Here is a 23800-nt window from a genome sequence, read left to right on the forward strand (position 1 = left end):
TAATCAGTAACATACATGTAGATCAGCCTTATAGATGAGGTAACTGAAGCTTAGAGCAGTTAACCTTTCCAGAATTATATAGCTAGGAGGTAACTAACAGAGCCTGGGGTCAAACACAGGTCTCAGTGACTTCAGAGTCTAACTGCCTATACTGCCTCTTGGTCACGGATGACTTGGGGGAAAGGTATCCCTTTCCACCTTGCCTGCTTGTGCCCTGATCCTCTATTTCAATAAGGAAATGAAATTTTATTGAAGAGATGCCAGAGAAGCACTTCCAGTGTGTCTGAAGAAAACTAATAGACTTTGTTTAATTTAAACCTGCCAAGAGTAGATTAAAGAAACTTATAAGTATGAAGCAGTTCTTATTCCAGATAATATAAGCATTCACTCAGGTAATATAATCACATCATAGTGGAACTTCAGCTATAGGGAGTAGATCTTCATAGTAAGTTAACATTCTGAGGAATATTAACAAGTAACTGAAATATCTTTTTCCCTTCCTTCCTTCCTTCCTTCCTTCTTGCCTTCCTGCCTTCCCGCCTTCCTGCCTTCCTTCCTTCCTTCCTTCCTGCCTGCCTTCCTTCCTGCCTGCCTTCCTGCCTGCCTTCCTTCCTTCCTTCATTCCTTCCTTCCTGCCTGCCTTCCTACCTGCCTGCCTTCCTGCCTGCCTTCCTTCCTTCATTCCTTCCTTCCTGCTTGCCTTCCTGCCTGCCTGCCTTCCTGCCTGCCTTCCTTCCTGCCTGCCTTCCTTCTTTCCTGCCTGCCTGCCTTCCTGCCTTCCTGCCTTCCTGCCTTCCTGCTTTCCTTCCTGCCTTCCTGCCTTCCTGCCTTCCTGCCTGCCTGCCTTCCTGCCTGCCTCCTTCCTTCCCAACCTCTCTCCATGAAAAAGCAGAGGCACCTTACAAAGATCAACCTAAAACAAGATAAAATAAGAAGATGAGAAAATTAGGACAAACAGAAATAAACATGGTAAAACAACAAATAATTCTTGCCCTAGTGTCATTAGCTAGAGTTTGGCCACAACATAATCCTAAACTTCCTAGTAACTGAAGCAAAGAAAACCTGTCCAGCTCTACAATTCACAGTGGGCATGAGATGAAAATAGAATGGTTGCTAAGGGGATACTCAGCGTTTCCTGCTTCTGAGACTGGATAGAAACTTGTGCTTTGGCCACCAGGCAGGGGCTCTGTGTTGTCACAGGGACAGTGCTCACAGCATCTTCTCAGTAGTGGGAGTGCACCTCATGTGACTGCATTCCCCTACTTCACCTCAAGCTCCTTGAGGGGTGGGCACCATATCTATCCATTGCGTTCTTCATTATATACCAGAGGACAGCATGGTGCCTGAGACATAATAGGTACTCATAATGTATTTTTGAATGAATGAATGTTACTAGTAATTTCTATCAATAAAAGCCAATGGGAGATACAAGATCCATACATAAAAATTAAGAATTTTTTCCCATATACCAGCAATGAACAATCTGGAAATAAAATCTCTAAAAATTCCACTTAAGAGATATCAACAAAACAATAAAATGCTTAGGAGTAATTGTATCAAAAGAGATGCAAGACTTATCACTGAAAACTACAGGACATTATAGAAAAACCAATAGCAAAACATTTGAACAAATTCATTAAAAGCAATTCTATGTGAAGTAAAAATAAAGATTTTTAGGTATGTGACTTTCTGATTATCTGACTTGATTAAAAGGTATGATTTAAAATTTTAAGAATAAGAAGTTGAACATAGTTTTGGCAATTCTCTATGGTTATCTCTTTTTAAAATATACTTTAAGTTCTGGGGTACATGTGCAGAGCATGCAGGTTCGTTACATAGTTAGATACGTGCCATGATGGCTGGCTGCATCCATCACCCCATCATCTATTTTAGATATTTCTCCTAATGCTATCCCTCCTTAGCTCCCTACCCACCGACAGGCCCCAGTGTGTGATGCTCCCCTCCTTGTGTCCATGTGTTCACCTTGTTCAGCTCTCACTTATGAGTGAGAACATGTGGTGTTTGGTTTTCTGTTCTCGTGTTAGTTTGCTGAGAATAATGGTTTTCAGCTTCATCCATGTCTTTGCAAAGGACATGAACTCATCTTATTTTGTGGCTGCATAGTATTATATGGTGTATATGTGCCACATTTTCTTTATCCAGTCTATCATAGATGGACATTTGGGTTGGTTCCAAGTCTTTGCTATTGTGAACAGTGCCGCAATAAACATACGTGTGCATTTGTCGGCAATTCTCTATGATTATTTTTCTTTGCAGCCAAGCTCCTGATAAGAAATAATTGCAGAGAATTGAAGTTTGCGTTCTTGGTCAAGAATCTGAATGTTGTCAATAAAGGGTGCTGTTAGGAATTAAGGTGAGCCCGTAACATATGGTACCATCATTGCTTTGTGAATTGGAAAGGTGTATATTGGATAAAATAACATCAGAGTGTATGTGAAAAATGGGACACTGCCTCAAATGTTTAGCAGCACCTAATTAAAGACTCTTAATATTACTGATTCCAATAATTAATGTGTATTCTGATATCTAAAACATGCGTCTGTTGTTTTCATCAGCTCATTTGTATTGGGCCCACAGTATATGCCTACCAGTTTCCTAAGCAAGTCTATAAAGGAGACAGTTATCATCTCCTTTTACAGAAGAGGAAACTGAGGGCTAGGGAAGGTAAGCCATTTGCCCAGGGTTCCACACTGGCATGTGACAGACCAGAACCTGCACCCAGACACTCATTTGCCCTGCTATGCAGCCCCTCTCATTTCTAGCCTAAAGAGAGACAATAGCAGTTTTCCTTTGATTCGCTAGAAACATTTTTCCTTATAGGTATAGTGTGTGCTTGGACTTTGGAGGCTTCATTTTGACGTTGTGCTCAGTATACCACAATTAAAGAATTATCCCAATTTTAAGATTATCTTTCCAGAGAGTCTCTCAGAACTTCAGGATAACCTAGTTCAGTCTGTTTGACATTTGCCAAGTGTTGGTCTTGGAAATTTTATTGCTTCAATAGGGGCCTGTTGCCAGTAATGATGGCAGAGTTTGTTCTTGCCTAGCAAAGACTTTCATTCTGTAAAGGTAACTGTGAGTCTGTAGTTAAGATCTTGGATTCTGGACTCAGCAGACACGGTTCAAGACCTGGCTTAATAATAGAACCTTCCACATAGTATTATTGGGAGGATTAAAGGAGGCTATCACATAGGGCACTTAGCACCATGGGGTGCTTAACTTTTTCAGAACGGTAGCTGCTAAAACATGCAATCCTTTATCGCTGGACTTTGGGGTAAGGAGTGCACTTTGACAACCGGCAGTAGCTGCCAGCAGTTTAGATGGAGAGCGGCTCTGTGCAGCCGGGCCTCCCGAAGCCACCTGGAAGCTCTCCAATCTGGACTTTGAAAATTTAAATATTTTTCAAATTTATTTTTGATCGAGTTTAAAGAAAAGGGATTCCCACAGTGTGAAAGGAGCTGACACAGCTTTGACATTTCCCCTGAGGAAGGTCCCGAGGGAAGCGTCTTTTTGTCAGTGGAAGAAATGAGGGGAGAGGACAAGAGTTTGGGGTAGGGAAGAAGAACTGGGCTGGAAGCTGACTCTGTTCCTCCCTAGTCATCCTCTTCAGGCCCCCATCCCCGGCCACCCTTTCTTCTTCTGTAAAACCGGGGGCTGGACCAGGAGGCCCTTCCTGTGTCGACATTCTGTGAAACCCTTAACACCTGCCTTGAGCTGCAGTTTAATGCGAGCCCTCAGGGCTGTTGTAAGTCTGGGCTGGTGGAAAGATGTCTCTGTATCTTTCATGTGAGTCAAGAGGTAGCTTTTGTCTTATCTGGACATCCCAGCTTTAAATTCCTCTTAAAATTTGGAGCCAGGGAAAAGTTTCTCTTGCTGCTTGAATCTTCACACTGTTTCTGATTGGACAATGCCATAATCCACCTCAGGTTATTTCTCTTATCATTCCATTTGCCAAGAATCTCAGAGCTAAATGCAGTGACCACAATTGTGGCTTCCCTCAAAGAAGTCAGGTCTCTAAATCTATCTTAAACTGGATGTTGTTGTTTAACTTTATGTACTTTCATGTAGAAACCACATGAAATCTGTTTGTGGCATTAAACAGGATAAACCACCCATGCAGAATGACATAGTAAATAGATGCAGAAATGCATGAAGACCCCTCCTGTCAGCTGCGCCTATCATCCGGCTCCTTTTTGACTTCTAGAGAGTCTGAAATTACAACAATAGCAAATAAAATGTATAAAGGACTTGCTCTAGATCAGTCACTGTTCTAAGTAGTTTTTATGTATTTTCTCATTCAACAATCTTGTGTTTGGGGGTATTATTATCTTTATTTTAAAATGAGGGCAGGTAGGATTGGGGAGACATTAGGCCCTCTAAAATTCCTTTGGCCTCGGGGGTCCTAGTGGCAGAGAGGCTTTGCCCCATCTGGTACTGGCTTGTTTATGTGGCTAATTAGTAAGCCAACCAAAGTCAAACAACCAAGAAAAAGACAAGGAGGAGAAGGGGAGAATTGATGACCACAGAAGGCAGGAAAACCCTCTCTGGCTTCTGACTATCCTGAGATCTACTCTGAACCCAGTACGGACTTGAAAAATCTTTAAAGTCTCAGAGGCAGTCCGTTTTTTGGAGTGTGTATGGGGATAGAGCTGTGCTTAGAAGAGTCATCCTGAGTTCCTGCAGACTGGGGTCTGTTAGGAGGTCAGCTGGGCTGCAGGGTGTTCCACATATCCATTGAGGCGTCCTTCCTGTGCCTGATGAGTTTGTAGAAACATTCCCCAGGGCTTGCCGGACTTCTAGGGCTGGCACTAAAGGAAGAACCATCAGCCCATTTGACCATGAGTCCTAAATAGTTCCCACGGAATATTCAGTGCTCTGCACTCACTTCTCTTCGCACCGAATGTCAGAACGCCCACTAGCAGGGGCAGGATGGGAAACTGTAGTGACCTGTCATGAGCAGGTCGATCACCCAGGTGCTGTCCTGGAAGACACACTGAGTAAGTATAGTCTTAATTTGCCCATTGTGCTCAACTGGCAATGTGCCCACAGTCAATATGCAGATGTCTATATGTGGCCAAATCATAAGACAATTTTAAAAAACAAATAGACGAAAATGTGTGTGTGTGCAAAAGTATCTCTCAGTCAACAAATATTTGTTGAGCCACGCCACGCCCTGTGCCCAGTGCAGTGCTGGATCCTGGGGGTACGGCAGCAAGCAAGCTCGTTGGGGACCTGCTGATTGGGATGTCACAGTGGGTAGGCAGGCATGTGATTGTTCTGCAGGCCGTGGTTAAGTGCTGTGATGGGGAAGCCTTGTCTTTTGGAATCACTTTGGGTGGCTCTTTCTTTAATCTGGAGATTATATCATTGCTTGAAACATTTTTTCAACTACCCTTTAGGAATTGCCTTTGGAGCTGATCTGGGCCACACAGGAAAATCTATCTCACTTTTATTTTATAGCCACACCTAGCTTGTGACCAAAAATGGTATTACCCAGCTTGTTGACCCATTTTATTTTCCAATCTTGGCTCTGATTGACTTGCTTGTGAGCCAAAATTACATTCACCTTCTAAGGATGGATATTTACCAGCACTGAGCATATTAGCAATGATCTGGATAATTTTGAAGCAATTTCTCAGTTGCCCAAGCTCCCATTGTCCTTTATACCTCTGTTGTAACACTGTCCAATCTCTCTTGCAGCTAAATTACCTCCTTCTGCCTGTGTTTTCCCCACTAGGGTGGGGCTTTGGAGGAAAGGCCCATATGTCTACACTCTCTGCAGTGCCCAGTGTGAAGCAATTGTCCAAAATGTGTATTTACTATAATTTAATGTATGGCTTGAATTGAAAAGAATCCAAGAGGTGCCTCAGGATTGCTCTGAGTAAAAGAAGCACTGTTGGAACCTGGCAGGCCTGGCTCCAGTCCCTATTTTTCCCCTTAACCAGCTGTGTGGCCCTATGCAAATCGTTCATTCCCTTGGATCTTTCATTTTCCCATCTATTGAATAGAGATAATAATGCTTGCCTCACTGGGGCTATCATAAGGACAAGTGGAATATTCACATAGTGCCCTAAGCACAGTGCTTAAATGGAGGCGATTACTGTTCTTGTTATATTGGAGCGAATTCACATTTGGATGCATAAATTCTGATTTTAAAAAGTAGCTCATCCAGAGGTCACATCATTTAAAATTATTTGCCAGCCAGGCACAGTGGCTCATGCCTGTAATCCCAGCACTTTGGGAGAACAAGGCATGAGGATCATTTGAGCCCAGGAATTTGAGACCAGCCTGGGAAATATAGTGAGACCCTGTTGCTACAAAGATTTTTTTAATTAGCCAGGTGTAGTGGCTTGTGCCTGTGGTCCTACCTACTCAGAAAGCTGAGGTGGAAAAATCACTTGAGCCTAGGAGATCGAGACTGTAGTGAGCTGTGATCATTCTACCACACTCCAGCCTGGGTGACAGAGCAAGACCCTGTCTCAAAAACAAAAAATTATTTGTCATAGAAAATTTATTCTACAAGGAAACCTAGAGCCCATCTAAGATGTAAGTCCAACCTCCTAATTTTCTTTTTCTTTTGTAGACAGAGGGTCTTGCTCTGACATCTAGGCCAGAGTGCAGTGGTGCAATCACAGCTGTAACCTCAAACTCCTAGGCACAAGTTATCCTCCTACGTCAGCCTGTCAAGTAGCTGAGACTACAGGCACACACCACCACACCCAGCTAATTTTAATTTTTGTAGAGGACAGGGTGGGGAGGCACTCACCATGTTGCCCAGGCAGGTCTTGAACTCCTGAGCTCAAGCCTTTCTCCCAACTTGTCCTCCCAAAGTGTTGGGATTACAGGTATGAGCCACCATGCCTGGTCCCAACCTCCTAATATTAATGAGATTCAAAAAGGGAAGAGAGCTGACTAAAGTCATTGGTTCATGACAGAACTGGGCCAGGCCAGAGCTGTTTTTCGTGACATTTAATACTTACCCCTACATTTGGAGGTCCCACCTTCCTTGCAAGAGCCTTGCACTTAGGCCAGGAGCTCTGGATCTTGGCACTTCTGGCCAATGGTAGCCAAGAATTTAGGATATGCATTTGGGGAGCCACAGCACATGCTTCACACACCCTTTTGCAGCAACACTTTGCCCCTCTGCAGAGTGCTGAGCATGCTGTGGTTGTGTTGCTCACAAAGCTGGCATGAGCAATATAGACAGTGGTTAGGAAGCATGCCCGGCAAACCTGGTACCATTACTTACCAGCTTACCACTTCTTGACCTCTCTGAGCATTATCTTCTTCACCTGTAGCATAGGTATCCACCCCATAGGGTTGTTTTGAGGGTTAAATGAGATAATGCATGAAAGTGCTTACATATTGCCTGGCACAGGATAAACACTACTTAAAATTTAATATTATGATCAGTAATACATCCAAACCAAATATTCTACCTCTGGCATCTCCACTAGACTCAAGCGAACCTCTGCCGTGAAGACTTACCTGGTCTCTCTTCCAAGCAGGTGCTGTTGACAGACTTACCCCTCCTGTCACTCAACCCCTCATCCAACAGTAACATAACCGCTCACATCTTTTGTTCCACCCCAACCATGGACCACAAGATCCTGAAGTAATCAATAGCAGTTGCCCATCAATAATAGAGAGAGGAACTCCTGTGTTTTCTTGTTCATCATCAATTATAGGAAGAAAAATTGACCACTGGCTTAAACAAATACTGCCTTTCCTAGTTGTCTTTACTCTGAAGGCTCTTAGACCTTTGGGGGGCTCTGCTATCATTCTGTGGCATGGCCCATATCCCTGGAGGGCTGCCTTCTATTATTATTCCCTCGACACTGGGTTATTTGCACATGTATACACATTGGGTTCTATTTGCTACCTTTTTTTTTTTCTTTAACTTGACTAAAACAATGAGTAACTGGGAAGTTCTGAATTTCTATTTGGAAAACAAATTGATGAGATCAGAAAAATACAAGTAATCCTGAATTTATAGAAGCCAGATTACTAAAACCCAAGGACATTTTTTTAATGTAGAAAAGTTGTATTTCACAGAGGTTTTTGCAGTGCCCTGACTCTGGATCGCAGCCTTCCCTTGATTCTGGATATTACATCATTTCATTTCAGCTAATGTAAACACTCATCACCCTGCACATTGCAGGATTTTTCACTGCGATTTGGGATTGGGCTTCATTCGGTGGGTCGTTGTAGTGATTAATGGTTTCAGAAGGAAGTGCAACAGGAAGAGACTTTGCAGGAATGGAAGAGGTGAGGCAGCTCCATGCGAGATTCTGCAAAGGGATTAAGATTTGGCACCAGGCTCGGTTTCTGTGCAGCCTCTTAGGCAGAGAGCCCCAGGAGAGGGAAGCAGGCTGTCAGCTGTGGCTTTGCACGCTCTCAGCTGCCTTGAAGGTTGGTTGGCTTTTCCCGCTCTCTGAGGTACCCAATTTTACCTTGTTAAAGGATGGATATGGATGCTGGAGGCTTAAAGAAAACCAGGTAAGGGTTCTTGTTGTCTAAGAAATCCCCCAGTGTTCTTAATGCATGGAATCCTGGCGATTGTTTCGTTACTAGCACCATTGTGCAGTGTTAGCCAAAATACAATTCCTCTGAGACATTTTACAAAGAGGATCAGAGAAGTTTCTTTCCTTGTTAAGAAAGTTTCTAAAACATTTTAACCCAAAATGCTTAACTCTAGAGTTATAAATTATTTTTCTTTTAGTACATTTCAGCTTTGATATATATATATATATATATTTTTTTTTTGGCATGTAAATCTATAAGAGCTCAATAGCTATCCTGAGAGTTTATTAGATTCATTCCTTTTGCAATGGCCTATGGTATATTATGTACCAACATTTAATGTGATGAAAATTTCTCACTCATTATATTCTTCAGGATACTCACTTTTGAATAAGTTGCTCTCCTTTTTGCAGATTTGGTTTGTTTCTTTCTTTTTAACCTTTTGGCTTTTGTGATTATAATACTAGTAAGGAATATCCTGAAGTATGATTGATTTCTAAGAGGAAAAAACCATTCTCAGGAGTTAAATGCAAACATTTGATCACGTCCCTGATTGAAATGAACTGCGTGGTTTTTGGTGTTTCAAATAGGCTTTTTAAAAAATTTTCAGCATAAATGTTCATAGTTTGTGGGAAAGGTGATGCAGTTTATCTGAGTGGTTATTTACTTGTAAACATTAAAAGCATGTTATACCTTTGATAACATTAGCTGAAGAAGAGGTCATTGAAAGGAGTAGCTTTCTGCTCACCACCAACTCAATTTCAAATTCTGTTTCTTTTCTTAAAAAAATAGAGTTAAAAATAACCCAGAATAAAACTTGAAAACTGTTTTGTTTCTCTGTATTTGGCTAATTCCATCGCAAAGTACTGTGTTTAAGGAATTCAAGCTATGAAGACTACTCTTGAAATGGCTCACACAATTCTCTCTGCAAATTTCCATAACCCTTTTCAAGAGCATACAATGTTTTGTGAGTACTAGGGTTAAAATTTTCAATTAAGTGTTCATTCGTTCTACAACTGTGGGGAGATGGATAACAACCCTCAGAAAATAACATGGGAAATTGTGTCAGTGTCCTGATGCAAGCTCATTTTTCCTGTCCAAAGTAGTGTGGAAAGGGGGCATTTGACATCTCTCCTTCCAGAAGGGTACAGGGTGTCTTGATAGAAGTGAATGTCTGTGGTTGTTGTGGTAGATGGATAGATGCAGGGACTCCTGATCACTGTCATTTATTGGAAATCAAATGTTTTCGTTAGATGTAGGGGACTCTGACTCTCCAGCTTTGGTTGAGTGAGAAGAGGTCTATGCATCCAGCGGTTCTCAGTGTCTTTGTTCAGTGAGCCCCATCAGTCCACGTCGTCCTGTTTTTCTTTTTGGAAACAGACTGGCAGTAGTCTCTTGCATTTTATATTACTTTAATCTAGCATTTTAACCATTGTGTTTTCTTTTAGTGGGATGGCTAATAATAAGGTTGTCTTGAGCCTCAATTGGAGAAGGTGTGAGAGTAGCTGAAATCTTTAGTAAAAGAAAATCATTCCAAGAGTTAAAACATGAAGACTCTTAATTGTGCTGTGTCCATTCTCCTCCTGTTTTTTAGGAATTTAGACAAGTTATTGTCGCAAATGCTTTTCCTCAAATATTTTCAGAGAACCAAAACAAAATATAATTTTTTGTCATTTTATTTCATTATCTTCTTTCTGTCTTCTTTCTCCTCATCTGTCATTTTGGAGAAGGGGAAAATTGTTCAGGTAAACAATTGAGGAACAATTGCTGGGAACGTCTGGGAAGAGTTGCCATGGATTATCTTTTTCTTTTTAATGTGTTATTGAGGAAGGTTTTACTTGTTTGCTCCTTTTATTTCTATTAAAATGGTAAGACATGTGCATGGTTGAAAAAAATTCAAACAATACAAAAAGGGTAAATAATGAAAAGCTTCCTCCATGGCATCTTAACACTCAATTCTCCCCTCAGCAGTAAACAGTGCTTTAGATCTGTGCTTTTCAAACTTTCATATGTACAAGCAACACCTACAGAGTTGATTACAACACAGTTTCTGAGGCTCTTTGGGGCATGAAGGGTAGGTAGAGAGGGGAGAGAAAAATAGCTATAGTTCATTGTATAACTATAGTCTATAGTATCTAAGAGACAGGTGGAATTTGAGGATTCTAGTGAGAGCAGGAGACAGGGATACAAAGAAAAAAAAGACTGTTGAGTTTCTTAGGAATCGAAAATGCTCTTGAGAGAAGCCGGGTCATGAAACAGAGTATTAGAGTACTGAAGAAATCCAAGGAGCTTCAGCATAGAAATGCCATCAGCAGTGGCCCAGTGGGTGGAAATAAGGAAATAGTCAATAGTTAATTGAAAATATAGCAATAGAAGGGAGTTATGGGCCACCTGACAAGGATAATGAGATTGAGCTAGAAACTGGAGTAGGACTGGCCAAGCTAAAAAAAATCAGGCCAATTAGCAATAATGAGAGTGTTTATTCACTTGTATTTTGGCAAAATACCTCCCTGAAATGAATTAGGACAGATGATCATTTCCTGTGCTAATGATTTTACAGCAGAAAAGAAAAAGAAATACTATAGAAGGGACAGGGAGGTATCTGTGTGTAAGCCACTGTAATTTAATAACCCTAAGAAATGTAAGATTAACAGTCTGATACAAGGAACGGAAAGCCAAGATAATGTATACATGATGATAATTTAAAAAGCATAAATAGTAATTATGAAAAATAGTCAATAAACCTCAAAATCTTGTCAACTGATTTTTTTAAAAGGTTAATTACCAAACACCTTTTTGGAAACACAAAATGTGACAAGATTTAAAAAATCATTTTGAGAGGCGAGAAGAACTAGGTTTTTTTTTTCCTACCCTACCTTCTTTGTCCAATAAAGTAAGAATAAACAAGCAATGCTAAACACTTTCTTTGTGGCAGGTAGTGTGTGAAATCTTCTATGTGCCTCAATTTATTTTATCCATATAGCTCTGGAGGTTGGGATCATAATTATTATTTACAGATACAGTGCAAAGAGGCTCAAGGCAAAGACACTTTACAAGGAAGAGATATCCTTGAAAAAAAATAGGAAGTTCAATTGGAAAACCAGAGAAACCCACCTGAAAGCCCAGTAAAAAGGTTCACACATAATTTCTGGAGCATTCTATAAGAAACTAACATTGAAGCAAAAATAAGATAGACTTTTATAGGAATCGAAGTGAAGGAGCCAGCCAAAGACCCAGCAGAACCTTTGCAAGATGCTCAAAATACTCCGTGGGTGATAGAAAAAGGAGCCAGCAGTCACAATAAACTATTTGCCTTGGTCTTTTCAGAAAAACATATCAAAATCATCTTTAGAAGCAGAGGTACTAGATCAAATAGTAGTAAATGAACAGAATGTTCTAGACTGAGTTGACAAACTGGGTATGGATAAATCACAGGGACAGGTTGGCCTTCATCCAAGAGTTCTAAAGGAATTCAAGGGTGAAATCATGGGGCTGTTGATAAAAGCAAATAATTTTTACTTGCAAAAGTCTAGCAACCCCCTAAACCTTGGTTGACTGGTAAAATTGCCTAGCTCCATCTTTCTGCAGTACATTATTTGAACATAAATTATAATATGTATATAAAATATAATAAATCAAATAATGTTTTCAATAACTGTAATCTTGAATTCCCAAACCACGTTATGTCACTGTTTTGAAAATCTTTGTGAACGTTTCATTCTTGAAATTGCTGAGAATTACCAGCCCCTTACAATCATGTAAAATAAGCTTATCATAATTCATGTGAATTACAGTAGCAAAAGCACAAAGAAACAAATGGGCAGTGACTCAGTTTCAAGAAAATATTCATCATACAATGTAACTTCACTAAAGGAGGAAAGGAATCCTGCAGCCTCAGAAACAAGACACTCAGTGTCCATTAATTAAATAAATGCCATGGGAAGGATTTGAAAACTAATCAGCTTTTGAGCTCCTAACTGCACAGTCCCACTGCCCAATTTGCCTGGTGGTCTGGCCCTGCTCCTACTTATCTCAGGCCTTCCTCCATTTTTGATGGTCTTGACTTGTCTAGCCCTGTAGCCCAGGTGCTCTGTTCTCTGCTTTACTGCAGGTGGCCCTAGTTTTCTGTCACCCATGACCTGCACTCTGTGTTGCAGATTAGAATAGTGGTGGGGGCCTGGGTAGAATTTGTGATGGGCAAGACAGGGAGCCAAGTACAGACTTTGTTAGGGTCAAAAGCTAGCAGTAAACCAGAGATGTGGAGTGGAAGTGAAGGTCCTTCAGTCATTTAATCAATATTTCCTTTGAGCTCCTAAAATGTACCAGGCATTGTACTGGGGATACAAATATGGACAAGGCAGCCACCGTGATAAAGAGAAACCAGTACACAATTACAGCAGAGCAGGGTTTCTTAAGCTGGTCTCTAGGTTGTTCTCCAAATATTTCCTAGAGGCATAATTGCCCCTGGTTGAGAATCACTGTGGGAGAGGATGATAGGTGCATGAATGGAGAAAGAATAGGCCATTATGGGAGTTCACAGCAGGTCTTCCTAATGCAGACTTGGCAGTGAGGGGAGGCTTCCTAGAGGAAGTCATATCCTAGAAGACATCTGCAGGGTGAGTAGCCCTCACATGATAGTTGGAAGAAGACAGTCAAGGAAAGGAATGGCTAGATCTGGAGACTCTGGGTCAGCAGTGGGTAGCTGCTCTGACTAGGGGTAGACACTCCTTTTGGTGCCAGCCTTACCAATCCCCAAGGGCCAGAGTTTCACAACTGGCATCTGATGCGATGCTTTCAGAGGCTGTGCTCGTGCGCATAGCTGCCACTAGATGAGGAGTGATGTTGGTTTAGAGATCCTTAGGCCTAGTGTTCTTGGGCACAGAATGGGAAGAAATCAGTATCTAATCCCCTCTTGGTTTATCCATAGAAGTAGAATTCTCACTAAATGAACTGCCCCTTTCAGCTCCAATGCCTATTTTTGATTAGCCAAATCTAATCTCACTTGACCAAAATTAAGAACTTATTAGCAAAAAACTTCTTTTCTTACATGGCTACTCCACAAACTGTTTCCAACTGCTAGTAACTGCAGACCATTTTGGTAACTGTTTAACAAATAATGCATTTTAATCATCTTTAAAATACCTCCCTTTCCCTTCTATTTGCTCTATACCTGGCTCCTTTCTAGAGAGAGACTGATCTGTATTTCTGCCAGCAAAGGCCTATTGGCCACGTGCTGGGTCTGCCTGAGGCTTGTGAAATGACAGTCACATTCAAGAAAGATGCACTTTGTCTTCACATAGAAGGATCCCCTCTGCAGCATGCCTTTTCCTATTGGCTCCTTGATCACCCTTGTCCCTCACAGACCCTTCAATTTCTTTTTTTAAATTGTTTTGCTTTGGTTTCAGTTTTGGTTTTGAGACAGGATCTCGCTCTGTCACCCAGGCTGGAGTACAGTGGCACAATCTTGGCTCACTGTAACCTCCACCTCACAGGTTCAAGCGATCTTCCCACCTCAGCCTCCTGAGTAGCAGGGACTAACGGCATGCACCGCCACACCTGACTAATTTTTGTAATTTTTGTAGAGATGAGGTTTCATTATGTTGCCCAGGCTGGGAAGTTCTTAATAATAATCATTGGCATTGAGCACTTGCTGTGTGTCACCAGCCACAGGGCTGCATGGGAGAGGAGAGAGAGGCACTAAAAGGTGGGGAAAAGGAAAATTACTGAGCCTAGCACCATACTAGCCACTTCAAGTAAGCTATTTCCCTTAGTACTCCCAGAAAACGCTTAATGGGTGGTGTCTTCCTCACTTTACAGATGAGGACTAGGCCTGACTTCATACAGCTATTAAGGGGTACAGATGGTATTTGAGCCCTCTGTCAGACCCTGAAGCCCACGTTCCTTCTACTTCTGTATTCTGGAGGAACTATCCAGGCCAGTGGGCCTTTTTGTGGTCCAGCTCCCAGGCCATTTAGGACAGGATCATCAGGGGTCTTAGGCTAGAAGGCAGAACTGGACTTGAGGGAGTCTGTTGTCTTCAGCTGTCATTGGGGGCTTCTTGTGATCTACATACAACCTTATTTGGGCCATCACTTCATTGCCCATTCCCAGATTGCTGAGATGACTTCAAAAGAAAGGACCCCAGTTCTCCTTACCCTCACAGCTTTCCTGCTGCCTGTTCCCAGGGCAGTATGGAATGTTAAAGAGTCTAGGACCAGGATATAGGTACCACTGCCTTCCAGTGGCTAACACAGTCAAGACCAAACAACAAGTAAATCTGTCACTTACCCAACAGATTATTTGCAAAATGATAAACCAACTGTATTAGTCCGTTGTCACAATGCTAATAAAAACATACTGAAGACTAAGTGATTTATAAAGGAAAGAGATTTAATTAACTCACAGTTCTGAAGGGCTGGGGAGGCCTCAGGAAACTTACAGTCATAGCAAAAGGGGAAGCAAACACGTTATTCACCTGGTGGCAGCAAGGAGAAGTGCCAAGTAAGAGGGGGAAAAGCCCTTTATAAAACCATCAGATCTCGTGAGAAATCATTTACTATCATGAGAACAGCATGAGTCAATTACGTGATTCAATTACCTCCCACCAGATCCCTCCCAGGACATGTGGGGATTATAGGAACCACAATTCAAGATGAGATTTGGTTGGGGACACAGCCAAACCGTATCACCAACCATAAACCCTACCGGATTGTCTCAACTGGTTGCCCTGGGCATGAAATCACATAACGCTTATGAAGACAGGCTGAAAAGATGCACAACTTACCATCATAAAGAGATACTGTGTCAACAGTAAAGGGGAGGAAATCCTCATTGAATTGGTTTATAGGAGAGATATGTTTGCTGAACAAAGGAATGAAGATGACTCCGTAAGAATGTGAGTTCCAGAGAGAAACATTCATATCAGCAAGTCTGACTTCTGCATCAGGCTAGCAACTGGAACCTGTGATAAAGGGAAACTTTCTATACTTAGGTAACATGACATTTTGGACACAAGGCATTGTGGCTTCTATGAAAGAAAATACCAAGAAGGTTATAACTGAAAAGATCACACCGATTACCCAACTACCCTTCTCCCTTAACTGATGATGAAACTGAGGACCAGAGACATTGATGGGTAGATCAAGTTCACGTGTAGTCAGAGCTAAAGCTAAAGCTACTCAGTCTATAAATGGAGGTTTGTTTGCACTGTATGTGTAGATTTTCAAGTAAAATTTAATAAAAGATATTATCTTTGTAGGGAGATTATGTCTAAGGTCGTCATGGACTGGAGGTATGCTGTGTTGAAAAGATTAGGACCTGTGCTGAAGAAAGCACCATATAGGCACACATCAAGGGAAAAAATGGTTTTTTTTCCCACAGAATTTACTCATTAGTGAATCTACTTCTTCATTCAACCAGTATTTACTGTGCACCCACAACAGTATGTGAAACATGATGCTAAGTACCAGGATGTAGGGGTAGGCAAACAAGCCTCTTTCCCTTTGAAGCTTCCAGTCTAGCTGTGACCAGACTTACTTTGAAATGATTAGGGAAGGTGTCCAGTGAGCTCTGAAAGGTAGTAAGATGGAGCTCAACTATAAGAACTCCTGAGAGGCCTATTTAAGACAGGGATGTAATAAATGGGTTTCAAGATGTGTGATTCCAAGTGAAAACGTTAAGCTTGGTAGTCTAGAGTTTTAGAAAGTTCAACTGTTTGCGCAGAAAGGAAAAAGGTCAAAATGAGGGAATCCACCAGGAGCATGCTGCCATAGCCCAAGTATGTGGTGCTGAGGCTTTAGCGAGGGCTGGTGCAGTCAGAATGGAGAGGAAAGTTGTCATCTGAGTCAGGCTCCAAACTAGCATTGGCTGGCTGGCCTAGGGATTGAAGGAGCAGAAGGAGATAAATGTGGTGCTGAGGTTTCTGACCTCAGGAGCGGGCAGGCGATAGAGATGAGATTATGGAGACAGTGTGTGTATCTGGGGGGAAGGTGACAAGGTTGGTTTGAAGCAGGCTGATTCGGAAGGGGCTGCAGAATGGTCTAGCTAAGCTGTCCTCACAACAGCTGCTTAGCCCTCACTTGGACAAGTACGTTTAGGAGCCTTAGGAAGAGAATAACTTTTCATGTCATTCAGGAGACTGAACTCTTGTGAAAGACAAGTAATTGCAGAACAGAACAGAAGATTGCTAGGGATTCACCATTCCTTCCTTTTTAAACAAAAACTTCTTATTGTGTAAATTTTTAACCAAACACAGAAATACAGAGAATAATATAATGACCCCCCATGTACCCATCACCTAGCTTCAACATTTATAAACATTGCCAATATTGTTTCATCAATTTCCCCCAGGATATTTCCCCTCTACCTTGCTGGAATATTTAAATCCTAGATTTTATATCACTTCATGCATAAATACTTCATGGTATATTTTTAATAAATAGAGACTTTATTTAAAAAACAGCACTGTAATATTATCATACCTAAATAAATATTTCCAAATTATGATTTAATGACAAGCCTACACTCAGACTTTCCTGGTTGTCTTTAAAATGGCTTTTAATAATTGGTTTTTGGAACAGGAATCAGATGAGATTCAAATATTGCATTTGACTGATATGTCTTGTGAATCTTTCCTCTCTAATAGATGATCTCTTTTTTATTCTCTCTTTTTATGCACTCTTTACTTACTGAAGAGTCTGTGGTGAAGGCCCTGGAAGACATTCAGCTTTCTCTGGAACACCTTGGGGGTTCCACACTGTTTGAGGCTTATTTCTTACGAGTACAATAGGCATAAAATTGTTAGGTAATTTTGGAATTACCTATCTTGTATTCCTTCTGTTTTAGGATTCTCAGTCCTCCATATGTGCTACCGCTCATGGTTCTAGGGAGCTGAGTGCCAGGCTGTGCAAGGGCACCAGGGATTTTCTTTACTAGCAGTATATAGAGAGCACAGCACGTGTGCAGCTGTGCCAGGCCATCTGGGAAATGCAGGCAAAGTGGAAGTGCCTTTGCTTGGCTCCGAGAAGCTTATCACCAATTTGGAAAAAAGAAGATTGCATGAAACTAACAGATTAACACAGGCAGCTCAGTGTTGGGAAGTCAAGTAAAGCTACAGTTGGCTCAAACCCCAGCCTTGACACTTAGCAGCTGGGTGATGGTGAACAAGTCACTTTATATTTCTGAACCTAATTCCTCTTCTTTAAAATAGAGAGGAAAAACTCTGCCTACTTCAGGATTGTATGAAAGGCAGGCAGCATGGTCCCTGGGATAGACTTCAAGTCCTGCTTCCTTCTGATAATATTAAGTACCTGCAGTCTCTGGGCACTTTGTTCCATGCCAGTCCTGTGCTCAGCGCTTCACACACATTACCTCATTTTAGACCTCTCAGCAACCCTGCTTTACAGATCACAAAACTGAGGCTTAGAGAAACAGTTTGTGCACATTTACCTGCTTAGTGAATTGGGATTTGAACCCAGACAAAGTCAAAGCTCAAACTTTAAACTGCCAAGATATATTACTTCGCCCAAATACATACGTCAAGGTTTAATATTCTTGTTTATAAGGAGGGAGATATCGTATCGACTTTATGTAATTATCATGGAAATTAAATAAGACAAAAGGTACTCAACAGATAAATGCTCAAAAGTATTTGTTTTCATGGTTGTTATCAGTGGTTGAACAATTCTGTAAAACATTAAATTGTACAGAACCATCTACAAACACAATAGGAATATGGTCGTTAACTTCCACTTCAGCCCTCAGGATGAGAGAGGGAGCAGGTAGGGTCCAGTGTGTCTTTGATTATCACAGGAGATAAAAGCGCATTCTAGGATCAGGAAGCAGCTCAAGCAGAGAGACTCGATGAATGGGGTGTTAGAAATACCCCCTTTAAACTTTCTATTTGTCCAGTTAAAGCCAGTGAGGGTTTAATGGTCAGGGAGAACACACAGGTGCACTCCTGGCTCCTTTAAGAAGACTGTGTAGGAAATTAGAAAAAGAGGCCATGATGAAGAGCCTGGTGCTCTGGGTGGGTCTCAGCACAACCTGTCTGGTCCTGTGGTCTCAGCAAGTTACTAAACTTCTTTGTGTCTCAGTGCTTCTTTGCAGGTAAAACGGAGATCATAAAGGACTTTATGATATAGGCTATCTAGGGATGTTTGGGGAATTAGATGAGATAATATAGGGAACGATAGTGCTGGAAAGACCCAGGGCAGAAACCAAGAGGTCAAGAACTGAAGTTCTTGCATTCCCACCTCTGTGTCACCTTCCCTGCTTCTATTGGGGTTGCAGTCTTCCCCACCCCCCAACCACCTCTAACTCAGGGGTACCCCAGAGTTAGGCTGCTAAAGTGACAGGGTGAAGATGTTCTCTAGGGCTCACTCCTTTCTGCAGAAACGGGACCCTGGGTAGTAAATGTAAGAACCAAGAGGAGAGAGGTTAGACGTGCTCATTAAGAGGATAGAGGTTAGACGTGCTCATCTGGGCTGGTGACTTGCTTTTGCTCCCCAAATTTTCTTGAGTCAGAAGTTTATTCCCAATTTCTTGAAAAATTTAGAGGAGGGACATCTGGTCTAAAACAATGACATCACTGGTCCTTGGGATGTTGACTGCATCTCTTTTGGGGAAAGAGAAAGCAGGGAAGGTGGCAGAGTGAGAATGGAGGAACTTCAGTTCTTACTTCTCTTGGTCCTTCCCTGGGTCTTCCTGCAGTAAGAGAGATTTCCAAGTCGCTAACACTTTAGTGTGAGTTAATTGTGTCTCTTCTTCCTTATGCTGTATGCAGACTGCTAGGGAAGATGGATGCAAACAGGAATGGCCCTTTGTAAGACTGGTGAGCAATATCCACTCAGGAGGGCATATAAGGTTCTGCAGGGACCACAGGGGAGGCTTCCCTGTCTGGAACTGGAGGCTCAGATGGGGCCTCCTCCAGGAAGCATTTAGAAATGGAGTGTGACTTAGCCGTAGTTACCACAAAGAGGAAATAGCATTTGCAGAAGCCTAGAAGTGAGAGGAATGAATCCATGATGGGTTTGGGACCCCTGTGAGGAGCTATTTCTGCAGATCCACAGGCCCCTCAGAACTCTCCGCAGGAAATACGGGCACTGTTTATCAGAAGCCCTGCCGAGGTGGCCTGAGGCTTATGAGGAAATGGGGCATGCGACGGCGAGCCAGCGAGGTGCTAGGAGGGCATGTCTAGCAGTCTCTCACCTGCACACCAGACCCCTGTGTGCACAGCGCACGGCTCACCCCTTGGGGCTTCAGTTTTCTCATGAATGAAATGAGGACTCAGAAGTCCTTTTGGTTCCTCAGCTCTATGGCTCTCTAAAATTGTTTTTAAAGCTGAGGGGAAAAAAATCAAGTAACTACTGAAAACATTTCAGTCCTTATTAGGTTGCAAAATGGAAACAGAGACAGAACCTGGTATTGAGAAAGAATTCAAAGAAGCATTTGAGAAGAGACATCTTTGATATTGAGTAGATAAAGACTTTATGGCAGTTCTAGTCAATGCTGGGCTTGAGTTACCAACAAACAAGGAATGATTCACAGGAGAAACCTGAGGAAGAGGAGAAAACCCTCCTCAGAAGCAAGTGGGCATCTGAAAACAAGTGACTCAGGTGACCTCCTGTGGATGAGGTGAACTACTCAGTAAATACGGAGCCAGGTGCCAGGGTGATGGTAGCAGCAGGTGTGTGTCACAGAGCCTGACCTCTCTGGAGGGGCTGGCTTGTCTTTGCCTGGAGGGAAATGGGGGCAGAGGTTGTGGGCACGGAAAGGATACTGTTCCCTGCTCTGTGTGGAGGCACCAAAGGGGTCTGGCTCAGAAGGGGTAGAGCTGAGTGAATGCCAGCTGGGCTGGGCACAACTGGCATCTCATGCAGTGGTGGGCAAGTGATAGGAGACATTTCTGCAGGACATGTACCCAGAGTTGTCTGGGAACCTCGGGGCTATGGGTCGGAACCCCTCGGATGAGTGGGGCTGCAGGCAGGCAGTCTGCTGTGCCTGCTGAGAAGTCAGAGTCTCACGGGGAATCTGAGAAAGGGAAGCAAATGGGTTTGATCTCCTTGGCATCATAACATGAGCCAGATGCATTGAACCAGGCATCAGCATTGTCACATCAGCAGCAATGAGCATCTGTTCTGTGTCAAACGTTAGGCCATGCCATTACCTACATTATTCCCAGACCTCACAACAACCTGTGTGGGGGGCATTGTTTTTAATCCCCATTTTACCTCATATTCCAGTGAGCCTCAGAAACACCGAGCCTTGAAACTTATGAATTGCAGAGATGAGGAACCACACCCAAGTGTACCTGCTCTCTTTCACGAAAGAGACACAGTCTAAGTTGTGTTTTCCAGTCCCAAGCAATGGTACCAGCGCTGTGCTCACAGTAACATAAAACATAAGCAACATTGAGTATTACTGTTTTTAAGTTTTTACTTTAATAAATGTATACCTTTGCCCCCCTTTGCATTTCATTGATAACTAGTGAAGGTGAATAATGTGTCTGCCATCTGTCCTCCTGGGTGGATTGTCTTCTTGGCTTTGCCCATTGCTAGCCAACTCATGTCACGCATGAGGACAGTATGGTCCAGTGTGTTTGAGTGACCTGACCAAGGCCATACAGCTGGTTAGCAGAGGGGCCTAGGCCAGAACTTGTGCCAGCACCTTTCCCATGGCTATCCTGTCTGTGTCCTCCACACTGCATCCCTGGGCTGCACTCCCAGCTCCTCATCCCAGTGCCACGGTGAGTGGTAAGAGAAGCCCACCCATTCCCAGGGGCTATCCAGCAGGAAGACAGAGCAGGACAGGCAGCTCTTTGACCAAAGCATCCCAGTGTGAAATCCTTCCTACAAAAATCCCTGGAATCTTTTCTGATGAATAATAGGTAACCACTCAGTCATAGTTTAAAATAGTTTGGTTTGTTTTGAAATTTTTTAAAAATACAAAGAAGAAAAACAGTGGAGGAGGCAGATGGCATGCTTTAAAAGAGTTTTTGCTGGAGATTTTAAAAGCCAATATAAAAACTAGCTAATAAACTGTCCATCACAATCTAAAGATAGATATACCTAAAATTTCACCAAGGCACTTGGGGACAAGAACAGCTGTAACGTGAATCTGCTGTTTATTAGGCACCGACTGACAGGCATCATGCTGAGTTGCTGAGTATTCTCACTTACTCCTTCACAACCACCTGATAAGATGGATACTGTTAGTGCCATTATCACCATTTTACAGAGAGGCAAGCTGAGGCTTAGAGAGGTTAGGATATTTTTACAAGGTAAGTGGCAAAGCTAGGGCTTCAACCTTGGGTCTGACTCCAGCGTTTGTCCTGTTAATTACTGATGCTGCCAGACATCCTGAGGAAGTATCTAAGCCAGGGGAGTGGCAGCAGCCCTCTGGCTCGCCTGCAAGAGAGCAGTCGTGGTAAAAACAAATTATCCCAGCCACTTTGAATAATAGTTCTTGATCCAGAAAGAAGCACCCAAAAGATCCCTTGTTTAAACCCTTCCCTTCTTTTAGATTAACGTCAGTGCCATTGTTTCAGCTTCAGTAATTGAGGCTCAAGCAATTTGCTGTAGGAAACTCTCAGTGTTGAGCTGAAATGACCCAAACACAAACATCTTGCCTCCTCCCACGAGGGCTCTCATCCTTACCCGCATTGTGTGTGTGCGTGCACATGCACACCCACAATGCAACTCACACACCAAAACAGCTAAGAATAAAATGGGTTCGAATAACTCAAGCAAACAGTTGGTTGAAATTACAGACTCCAAGGTTAGTAGGCACCAGGCCAGGACATTCTAATTTCATGTCTACCAACAAGCTTGTATCTTGGTTTTAAAGAGAAATGTCATTTTGATTTCAGCTATCCTTGCAGGAGGTTTTTCAGTGTAAATTCCTCTTGGTCTTCCTAAGTAAAAATGAAGAACAGCTGATTCTTGTCTTGTCCAATGTATGGTTTTCCATGGAACTTTTATGAGCTGAGTAGGAGGAGCAAGAGAGGAAGAGTTCTTTAAGAGAGTCAATTTGCGGCTGCTCTCAGCTGCCTGGTGTTGCCTCTAGCAACTAAGATTTATCTTATAAACACATATAGGGTCCTTACTGTACAGCAGGCGCTGCTCAAAACAGTGTACAAATAGTAACATCCTCTTTGCAACCCTATGAAGCCAGCATGAGTTGGCTAGCAATGGGCGAAGCCAAGAAGACAATCCGCTCAGGAGGGCAGATGAAAGTGAGGCAGAAAGGAGCTAATTAACTGGCCCAATGTCGCATCACTAGAGTGGCAGGTGGGATTAGGGATCAGGTAGCCTGCCTTCAGTGTGCATTTCTCGTTGGTAGTACTGTTGCCAGTTTCCTCTGACATAGACTTGATTATCTTCTTGCTGTTTTTCTCACACAGAGAGTAAGCCTGAAGTTCATGTATTCCATGACTCTGTGGAGAAAAAGAAATCTAACTACAATAAGCAATGGGAAATTAGTCAGAGCCTGTTTATTTTGATGATTGATTTTGTGAGAGTGATTCGTCAAATGAATGAACAAATGAATGATGGCCTTTTGTGGCTTCCGTTTACCACTTTGATATTCCATGATTTATGTCTTTTGATCTTCTAAGCCATCTAATTTAAATACCCACAAATTCAGATATTACGATTTATAATTGGCCCTCAGTCCCCCATCTGCATCTGGCACAGTGGACTCCACTACAGTTCACCTCTTGTGCATTTGACCTCTCACTCTAAAAATGAAGGCCAGATGAATGCTCATATTCCTTATAGAACAGATGATGGTTTTACTAGATGAGTGTGGTTTATACTTGAGAACAGCAGCTACACATACGAAATGAAATTATTTGAGTAACCTATTTTCAAACCTTGACACATACATTTGCCTTTAAATTCAACATGCGCTTTCTCAAAAAGGAAGCAAGTGTAAACAGTCTTCTCATACATTATCCTGCACATCTGAATCCTATGTTTTATTTAATGATTTCTCTTCTGACTCTGGAATATAATCAGTTGGAAATGAGAAAGGAAGCCCTGTTCATTCACCTCTTTGTGATACCATGAAAATGATAGAATGCTCGAGCTGATGAGGGCCCTGGAAATAATCAGAAAAGACCCTCTCATTTTATAGAAGGATTCTGAGGCCTAGAGACGTGCAGTTTGCCTGGGTTCCTCCAGTCAAAGGTAGTGAACATGGGCTTAGAACCAGGTTGTCTGACTCTAGGCCAGCTGAGTTGGACAGTGTTGAGGTA

At 42.3% G+C, this 23800-nt stretch overlaps 1 protein-coding gene across 4 annotated transcripts in view; it reads left to right on the plus strand.

Annotated features, from left to right (window-relative positions):
* PLCE1 (phospholipase C epsilon 1) overlaps positions 1-23800 on the plus strand; it is a 299887-nt gene that overhangs the window by 56448 nt on the left and 219639 nt on the right. The window contains exon 1 of one of the 4 annotated variants that reach the window (XM_074382602.1): positions 1384-8520. The exons of 2 other annotated variants lie outside the window; for them this stretch is intronic. In XM_074382602.1, coding sequence (XP_074238703.1) covers positions 8239-8520 — 282 coding nt within the window. In that variant the 5' untranslated portion in view covers positions 1384-8238. Of the gene's footprint in view, positions 1-1383; positions 8521-23800 lie in introns of those variants that run through there. One more of the 4 variants, XM_074382603.1, reaches the window with a different exon arrangement.

This window comes from Saimiri boliviensis, chromosome 12 (genome assembly GCF_048565385.1).
Source record: "Saimiri boliviensis isolate mSaiBol1 chromosome 12, mSaiBol1.pri, whole genome shotgun sequence".
In the NCBI taxonomy this organism is placed as follows: domain Eukaryota; kingdom Metazoa; phylum Chordata; class Mammalia; order Primates; family Cebidae; genus Saimiri; species Saimiri boliviensis.